Raw genomic sequence first — 9,531 nt, 5'->3', positions numbered from 1 at the left:
TTTAGAATGAAGAAAATTTGTTTTATTTAACTCATCCCGTCTTGCTTGCTTGCTAATCTACATTTAAATACAAAAAGAAATAAATTAAATTTGGTCATTGGTTGTATGCCGAGACATTCCAGTTAATTTTTTGGGGTTTTCGAATTTTAGTTGACTGAGACACATTGTTGTGGCAAGTTGAACGAAACTTCAGCGTTAGCTGGGTATTGGTCCATGCGTGGATTGGCGCCTAGTCGAATGTTCTTCAAGTACAACTGAGCGGCGGCTTCCTTTTCGTGCACACAAAATGCAGCTACTTTACGTGGTGCTTTGCCAACAGACTTGCATCCCTTAGAGCAAATTGGAAGTTGACGTGTGCTGAAACAGATTTTTTCAGCTACACGAGCGTATTGGGTTTGATGGAGAGTGCGGCATTCGTTCTTGTTGTTGTAGATTTTGTTGTTCTTGTTCATGTTGCGTTCAAGTTCGTCCGATTCTTCCGAAGACGACGACGAAGAGGACGACGAGGACGATGACGAAGAGGAGGAGGATGAAGACGAGTCAGATGAGTCTGAGCTGGATGTCATCAATTTGCTGGCTTGTTTGGCAGCGCGTTTGCGTCCGGCTTCACTTTCACTGATGACGTTTCCGTACAAAATATTTTCCTCTAAGCATGTGGCTTCATTAGCTTCACGCTTCAAGTCCTTGGCTGGTCCTTCACATTTTTCATCGACTAAGGCCCATGAAGCAATGAAGTGACGTGGGCGACGGAGAATGCAGTTCTTTGGGGATTTCATATCGGTTTCTTCTTCACCAGTGTAAGTTCCGCAAATACCACGAACATTGTTACGGTATGAGCTATCAGCTTGCAATTTGACGCGAGCGCCATCGTATGTCAATTCCAAAGTATCGTCACGGAGTTCGACCTTAAGTTCGCCTTTAGGTAAAGCATAAGCACGTAATATGGGTTGTTCTTGGTCATCCTTGGAGTAGATTTCGTAAGCACGTTTCTCAGTTGGGTGTTGTTCCAAATCGTTGACGTACATGCGTGGGGTGGAGTTTTCATCTTGTCCTGGAGATAATCTGACAGTATAGTCGCCACCGTCCTCTTGACCCAAAATGATCAACAATTCCTTCTTGTCGTTGTCAATGTGACGGATCAAAATTGAAACTTGTTCGTCTTCATTGATTTCATCGGATTGGGAGTTTTGGTCAGCTGGGTTTTGTTCGGCAGTTTGCATCATTACGTGCCAGCATTTACCGAAGAAATGTTCCATGGTGTTGTTGTCAAAGGTGTTCATGTGGTTCTTGTCGACGACGCACACATCACTGTTTTGGTAATAGCGATTTTCCCAGCGTTCCATTAGCGACATTGATGGATGAACAGCGAAAGTGGTTTGTTGCATTTTGTTCAAACGAATGTTTTCGAAACGAGATTTGGCGAATGGAGATTGGATGGTAACGTTAGCAGATTTCAAGTCAACGGCAAGACGAGCGTCAATTTCGACACGTCCTTGTTTGCCAGAGTTATTGTAGTCTTCCCACATGTATTCGTATCCAACATGACGAGCAACGTTGTACAACTTTTGGGTAGCGTCAACGAAGAGAGATGGGACGTGTTGGTAGTCAATGTTGATTTGGACTTGATCCAATTTGTTGGCTTGAGTGGTTGCTTCTTGGCAAGCAGGCAATTGATAGTCTCCTTGGTTCATTTGCTCGTAACATTGCTTAGCAACGGCATGGTTGCGAAGGTATTGCTTGCGTTCTTCGGATTGTTTCAATTTAGCTTCCATTTTAATTTCAGATCCTTGTTGGCATTTGCCGACACCATGGGCCATAATGACTTCGACGTACGAGGTAGCATCATATTCCAAAGCGTTCTTGAAGTTCATTTCAGGAGTGTTTGGCCATTTACCATTGGCGGTCATGCAAATTTGGAGTGGGACAGCAGAGCGTTTAGCATTCAAGGCACTGGCGAAGAACAACAAACGAGTCTTTGGATGGATTGGACTGTCAGCGAAGGCGACGGTAGCGATGTATTCAGCGTTTTGTTGGTTGTTACCGAAGTATTCAACGGCAATATCAACGACGTAAGCCTTACTGTGTGTGATACCGGCAGCAACGTTGCGAAGGAATTCTTCACGACGCTTCTGGCTGTTTGGCGATTTTGATGATGGATTGGCAGCATTGATGGGGTTGTTTTGAACTTCTTGGGAACGTGGGTGTTTTGGATCACTTGGTTCAGCACCGTTATCTTCAACATCATCATCATAAGTGACGGTGATCTTGGCCGATTTTGTTGTAGAGCGTTGACCGTCGAGTTGAACATTGATGTCATATTGTTCGGCTGACACCGATTTCATTGGGAACATGCGAAGGGTGGTGAAGTCGAAACGTCTCATTTGTTGGAGGAGAGCTGCGAGATCGGCAAAACGTTTTTCGTGTTGAATTTGAACACGGAAGGCCAAACCGGTACTGTGTTCACCGTAATATTGGTCGACGTTTTGTGGAGCACGGACATGGACAAGCTTAAGATCCTTTGCTTCAGCGACTGGGCGAAGTTGAAGGATATCTTGGCGAGCTGTGAACACATAAAACAAATAATTTTAGCGAGAGAAATTCCAAAGTTGAAGGGCTCGCTTTTACCTGTGTAGGGCCAGTTGCTCAAGTGCCAAACAGTTGGGTTTTGCTTCATACGGAGTGGTTGAATTTCGGTAACAAATTGGTTGTTGCGAAGGTCAACATCGGCTAAGATGCGAAGTGGCAAGTAAACTTGAGCCTTCTTAGCGTAACCGGCGGTGTAGCGTTGATGGTTGAATGGGGTGATGAAACCAACTTTACCCATGACCAATGTTGAGTAGACCATTTCGATTTCGGCAGTGATGTTTACGGATTTGGGTAGAACGATTTCGTCATCGTTTCCACGAGCCATCGATGGGTTGGTTTGAGCACGAACTTCTCCACCAATTTGAACCAAAGTTGGTTTTCTGTATGTGAAGACGAATGGGAAACCGGTGGAAAGTGGGAAGCTGATGGTGACGGCACCGTCGTTGTACAATTTGGTGTTGTTGAATTGTTGACCCTTTTGCAATTGGGCGGCAACATGTTGCACGTACGATGGAATACGTTCAACGGTTTGGTTATCGAAAGCGAAGAAGCGACGAGTATTCATGATGTTCATCATCAATTGTCCTTCTAATTGTTCAGCATCATCGGTTTGGATGTTCAACATTTGAGCGATTTTCTCAGTCGACCATTTGGTGTTCTGGTTACGTTGCTTCTCATGTTCCTTGGTCCAGTGTTTTCTGGTGTTGCGTGGATGTTCTGGTTGGTTGTTGAGTTTTGAGTCATCAATTTTATCGTTCAAGATGTCAGTTAAATCGTCGATGCTTGAAACCATGGCGTAGTATTCGTAGAAGCGTTTCAATCCTCCAATGTTGCGTTCTGTAGCTACAAATACGGCACTGGGGATGATTTCGTCTTCGCTACCGATGTAATCGAATTGTCGGTTGTATGCCAAGTTCATTTCCTTAACAGCATAATCGCGTAAGTACGAGCGAGAGTATTGGATACCATCAACATCTTCGTTCAAGAATTTTTCAGCAGCAATAGCATTCTTGGCCAATTCTTGGTTTTCGGGTTGAGTCAAACGGGCAGCGCTCTTGATGGCGGATTTAACAGCAGAGTTTACGTGTGTGCTGGGATCTTGGTTTGTGAATTCAGCCATACGTTGAAGGATCAAAGTGGTTGGGGCAGCACGCATCAATTGGAATACAGCAGCGCAACGAACTGGATGAGCTTCACCAACGTTTTGGTAGATTTTGAAGAGAACCGAGCGAGCCAATCGTGGGTTGTTTTGGGCAAGTTTATCCATAGCTACAACCATAGCCAAGCGTTGGAATGGGGTAACTTGAATTTTACCTTCGAGATAGGTTTCGAAAACGGCCAAAATTTGTGGATGACCGAGGTTTCCCAAAGCGCGTACGTAGACTTGGATTTTGTGGCTGTCTTCATCTTTAACTGCTTGTTTGAGTTCCTTGGCCAAGTATGGAATGACATTCTTGGTAACGATTTCGTAATGACGGTTAGCCAAACGTCCGAAGCTGTGAACTGGATAATAGTTGTAAGCGGATTCATTGTTGACTTGAGCGTTGTTCAAGAATTCAGTGAGTGAGATCAAAGCGGTTGTGTTAACATTTTGTTGCTTTTGGACTTGAGCGTTGGTTGCAAAGTGCTGCAAAAATTAGAAAAATTAGGCTTGTTCGCATCGACCGTGCTTCTAAATGATACTTACGAAGAAACGTTGCATTAATTGTTCAGTGGGGAATCGGATCGATTTTCCCATATTGGCAATAAGTTGTGCAGCTTCTTCTCCCTTAACCTTCTTCTCTTCAACCCATTCCATGACTTGGTTGGCAGATGCTGGAGTGCCAGCTTCGGCAGCAGCATCTCTGAATGCTTTCCATGCTGCGTTGCGTACACTTGACTTGCTGCTGTAGAAATCAGTTTCTTCTTCTGGTGCATACAATTGACGGTAGACTTCATTGAATTGTTTAGCGTTCATTGTGCGCAACAAGCGAGTCAAGATGACGTATTTCTCCAAAGTGTTTGAAGCGGCGATTTTGTTGGGATTTTGAAGGTCTTGTCCGATTTCCATTGCCATCTTTTCGGCTTCAACAACAACGTTGATTTGTTTGTAATTTTGAATGGAGTTTCCTTTGTAACCAACGAACATTGGCAACAATGGTGTTTCTGGAGCGTCTTTCATGTTTGGTTTTGGTTGATAGTATTCTTCGCTGCTGTCAATTGATTGAGAGCTTGAGCTGGAGCTTGAGCTAGACGAATCTGATGAATAGTCACTGCTGCTGGACGAAGAAGACGAAGAAGACGACGATGAGGATGAGGAAGAGGATGAGCTGGAATCATCTGGGTTGGACAAAGAATCGGTACTGGAAGAACTTGAGCTGGATGAGCTGGACGACGAAGACGAATCGTCTTGGTTGAGAGCTTGGGCTTGTTCTTGGCGTTTCTTGTTCTTGTCGTTGTCTAAGATGCTTCGTCGTGAACGAGATTTCTTTTCATTTTGTTTGTACAATTTCTCTTGTCTCTTTTGGTTCTTTTGGCTCTCTAAGCTGTTTGAGTTTGAGTCGGACGAATCGCTTGATGAATCGTTGGACTCGCTGCTGCTAGACGAATCGGATTTGGAACCAAATTCGGACGATGACGAAGACGATGAGGACGATGACGAAGAAGAGCTGCTGGATGAGCTCGATGAACTTGACGAATCGGATGTGTCGTTCATTGGACGAGCATGGTTTTGCGAATCAGATGGCAAGTTGTAAGTATAGACCAAATTGCCGATATCCAAAAGGTTACCAGCTGGAATTTGTGGGTGAGTGGATGTTTCCTCAATGGAGTCCAAAGTAACATTGACGTAAGCCACAGTCATTGCTGCTTGAGCATCGTACAATGCTGGACTGACAGCAACTTTGTTGGTTGTTACAGACGATTGGATGGTGTACTGTTTCAATGATCCACTGACAATGATGCGGCTAACTTCTGAACGGGACAAAGCTTCACCCATTTGGTTGGTGTTTGGTTTGAAGTCGCTTTGGCCAGTAATTCCAAAGTGGTAACCGATACGTTCATCACAGTTGCTGTAGTTGTTGGTCTTGACGATGTCGATGAATTCACCTGTTCCTTTCAATTGTGGCATAGGAACCTGGTAGAGGAAAATATAAATTAGTCCTCAAGAGCTCTCGACAGTCTTGTTTGTCCAGTCAACTTACCCAGTCACGGTGGGATTGAGTCAAATATTCTGGTAGAGGTGAAATATCGTAGATGGTTTCGCACTTTCCAGTAACAGTTGGTTCCATTGTCTTGTAAACAGCATTGTTGCCGTCTTTTTCTGGCAATTGGTTGTGTTTGCACTTGATTTCGTTTTGGGCATTGGTATCGACTTGCAATTGACTGACGATGGCTTTCAATTGATTGATTTCATCGTTGGTCATGGTACGGTCGACAGACAATGAGCGGATGGCTCCATTTTTCAAATGAATTTCAAATGGTTTCTCGCTCAATGGCCAGTTACGGTAGGCCAATTGCTTGTCATCCAAATCAGAGTCCCATCCTTGAGGAAGTTGTTGGTGGATTTCGGCAAATTCGGCTTGAGCGACTTTACCGATCAAAAGATTGTCGGATTGTGGACGAATGTACAAACGGGCTTTGGTAACAATACCGACCCATTGGTTGTTCAATTCTGGCAATGCAGTTAAAGTTCTGGTCTTCAACTTGTATCTGTACTCTTGGTTTTGCTTCCATGCACCTTCTCCGGCGACAAGGCCAACTATTCGGGAAAGATAAGAGTTGAATTAGTTACACTCGAATTTTAACATTTACTTTTGTTGGAGTGATTAATCGGCAGAAAATAAGCACTCACCCAAAACTAAAGTCAATAGTGGAGTCCAATTCATGTTCTCTATTGATAGATACTCAACTGGACACAGAAGTAGTGTGTGCCGATCATTGATCAAATCGGAGCTTTTATAGTCGATTTTTGATGATTCTATGAAATCTTATCATTCATAAAAAGCGTGAATAAACGTAACTTGAATGTGTGTTTATGAAACGCTGGACATAAGCGGAGTGTGTTCTCTTATCAATGCTGATTTTGCTAATTTGTTGCAAGGCTTCCAATTAAAACTTATTGATCATGAAACACAATCAATTTTTATCTCCTAATTATTACTGTCTGTGACGGCAGTTTCGAGATCAGATCATTAACATCCGCAGATAACGTAGGCAATTTCTGTTCACATGCAAAATTGAAAATGTTCGATCTGTTAGGTAGTTCGAAAATCGTTTCTTTATTCAATATGAAATTAAAGGAAATTTAAAATTCTTTATGTTATTTACAGTACGTGTACAACTGAGTACATTGTGGCTTTTGGATTTATCTTTTCATCACAATTTTAGTGATCGCAGAGACTGATTGGATGTCTGAAGAAAATTGTGCGTTAGATTCTCAGATAAAATGTCTCCTTTCGCTCATCATTTCATCTCTGTGTCTCTTGGCTTATCAAAGTCTTCCTTAAACCATGCTTGTTGTTGCGTATTTCAACAAGAACACTAGAATCTTTCGATGACCGTCATAGGTTGAGTCTTCTAGCCAGTTCGTAAATTTTAATACGAGAAATTATATTCGAGTGTAATTATTTCTGTAATTACCACTAGATATCTTCCATTTACTAATATTTTATGGCACTCGACCATTATTTTCATAAAATTGGTACCTATTGAACGGAGATATTGGTAAATTGAATTTTTTTACCGCTCAAACATAGCACTGTGCAATGTCTCAACCAAGAACTAATAACGTTTGTTTATTACCATTCATTTTAATACCTTAAACGGGAGCACCTGGTGTTGTAAATTGTTCGAAAAAACAATACATCGGCATTCTTCAGTAATGATTGAGCCACGAAACTGATTCAGGGCTCCACCACTACGCAGATTATAAAGTAATTCAACTCTTTCGCCATCATAATCTTCAAATATAGGTGGCAAATTAGCCTGCTGGAAATTCAATCGAGATTCCGTTATCTTACTTGAACAGTTATAGATTCCTGATGTAAAAATCCTACTATTGTAGTACATGAACCGCCTGATTTTAGATTATTTTCAATATTCTTTTCCCATGTAACCAGTACACCAGGATTTTAATTTTGGTAAGCTTAACTAGATGGATTCTTTTGAATTTCGACTGCCCGAAATCGACGCTATTTTTTCCTGGACTTTTTAGATGCTCAGATATTTTTAATCTTCTATCCCTGGCTGGTTGTTAGCTGCCAAAAGTCGAAAAATTCGTTGTCCGGATATTTGGTTTTCGTAAGGTGGAGAGGGTTCATTGGAAAGCTGAGGTCGAGTACTCTCGGGGCAAATATTCCATTAAAAAAAATTGATGATAAACTGCCGAAAATATGATCTCCGGAAAATTTCTCAGAATCGATGGAACCTCGGGGAACTTTGACGAGAGCTTTGACCTCACTAATGCATTTTTCGACCTTTGGCCGCTTACAACCAGCCAGAGATGGAAGATTAAAAATATCTGAGACTGGTTTTGGGGCCTAGGCACCAATGCCTAACTTGGCACATATAAAAGAGTTCCGGAAAAAATAGCGCCGATTTCGGTCAGTCGAAATCAGAAGAATCCCTCCTAATGTTCAATTAAACAATTTTCTTGGGAGCCGCAAGTGGTGGAAAATATGGAAATTTTATAATAATCTCAACATCATCTTCCCTTCATATTCAAAAGTGTCGTATTACGACAATCGTAATAATCGAATGTTGAGACGTCGATCAAGTAGTACGTGGTTCAAGTGCCAAATTTAACCGCTGTCTAAAGATAGAAAGTTCATTGTATCTATCAAGTAAAGCTTCCAAATGCCAGTAAAGAGACATTAGGCGCCTACATCAAGTGATCATGGCACAAAAAATATGGTATTGGCTTCGATAGAACCCTAGTCTGGAACGTTATTTGTTTGTTACTATTTTTTTTAATTACCGCTGTAGAAAAATTCGACAAATTCGTCCTTTAATTTACTGTCGAAATCCACAAAAGCGCCTTGAAATTTGAAATTGGAAACTTTTCTCATTTGTTCCGCAAGTTTACCAGCTCGGCCGAAACATAATCGAATTTCTTGTCGCTTTTTTGAGTTTCACTTAGCGACGATTGTAACGATCATTCATCCTTTCCCACCGATTTGGCTAAATCGAATGGTTTTGCTATGTAAGGTCATTCGACATTCTTGTCCTGTGAGCTTTGTATAAGTATACTAAAAGTAACATCTACTCACGGGTGTGACCCTATTCACTCTATTCACATATGTTTTTTTGTCGAAGTGTCTAGGGGGTGCATCTACTAATATTATCTTAAGACTAACGGCTAGTTAAAGTACTGGAACTGATACTATTAGAATCGTAATCCGTAAAGAATGAAATTAAATCGAAATCTGAAATTTTGGTTCACGGATGTGCCACGAACATTCAACTACTAATATTAACTACAATAATCACATCTTCGCGTCACGTTCCAGTCTTGTACAAATGTCCGAATAAGTAAAAGGCTGAGTATGTGCATATAACAGTCACACCTACTGAATCTGTTCGAAAATAGGATTTACTTTAAATTTTGAAGTTGCTCTGAATGTGATCAGTAAATAGTACTCTTACTGATCAATTCCTACAATACATCCGGCTAAAATTCATAAACAAAATTTCTGTTGAAGACGATAAACAAACACTTGCCTGACTTGTATTGATTTGATTTGATTCTTATGCCGCATAATAACGGATTTCAGTGGGGTTAAGTGGTCCGATGATATTGAAATGAAGCGCAATTCGCCCATTTTCAGTTAAAGAACACGATCAAATTGGAATAAAGTTTCGTTGAGCAGAAGAGCAGTAGAGTCTCAATTACACTTTGCTGAAATATAACGACTGATGAGGGACTCCATAGAAGGACATTTTTTGTATCAATTCCTCGTTGAACTG

General features: G+C 41.5%; 1 protein-coding gene across 1 annotated transcript; it reads right to left on the bottom strand.

Moving 5' to 3' along the window:
* Positions 1 to 6,491, bottom strand: LOC119079453 (vitellogenin-A1-like). Its single transcript, XM_037187366.1, has 5 exons — positions 6,419 to 6,491; positions 5,769 to 6,325; positions 4,274 to 5,701; positions 2,626 to 4,213; positions 1 to 2,560 (listed from the first exon to the last, which is right to left on the bottom strand). The coding sequence occupies exons 1-5, from the start codon at positions 6,450 to 6,452 to the stop codon at positions 147 to 149; spliced, it is 6,021 nt and encodes a 2,006-aa protein (XP_037043261.1). The 5' UTR covers positions 6,453 to 6,491; the 3' UTR covers positions 1 to 146.
* Positions 6,492 to 9,531: the final 3,040 nt, after the last annotated feature.

Source organism: Bradysia coprophila, unplaced genomic scaffold, assembly GCF_014529535.1.
Source record: "Bradysia coprophila strain Holo2 unplaced genomic scaffold, BU_Bcop_v1 contig_324, whole genome shotgun sequence".
NCBI lineage: Eukaryota > Metazoa > Arthropoda > Insecta > Diptera > Sciaridae > Bradysia > Bradysia coprophila.
This window is presented reverse-complemented; position numbering and strand designations above follow the sequence as displayed.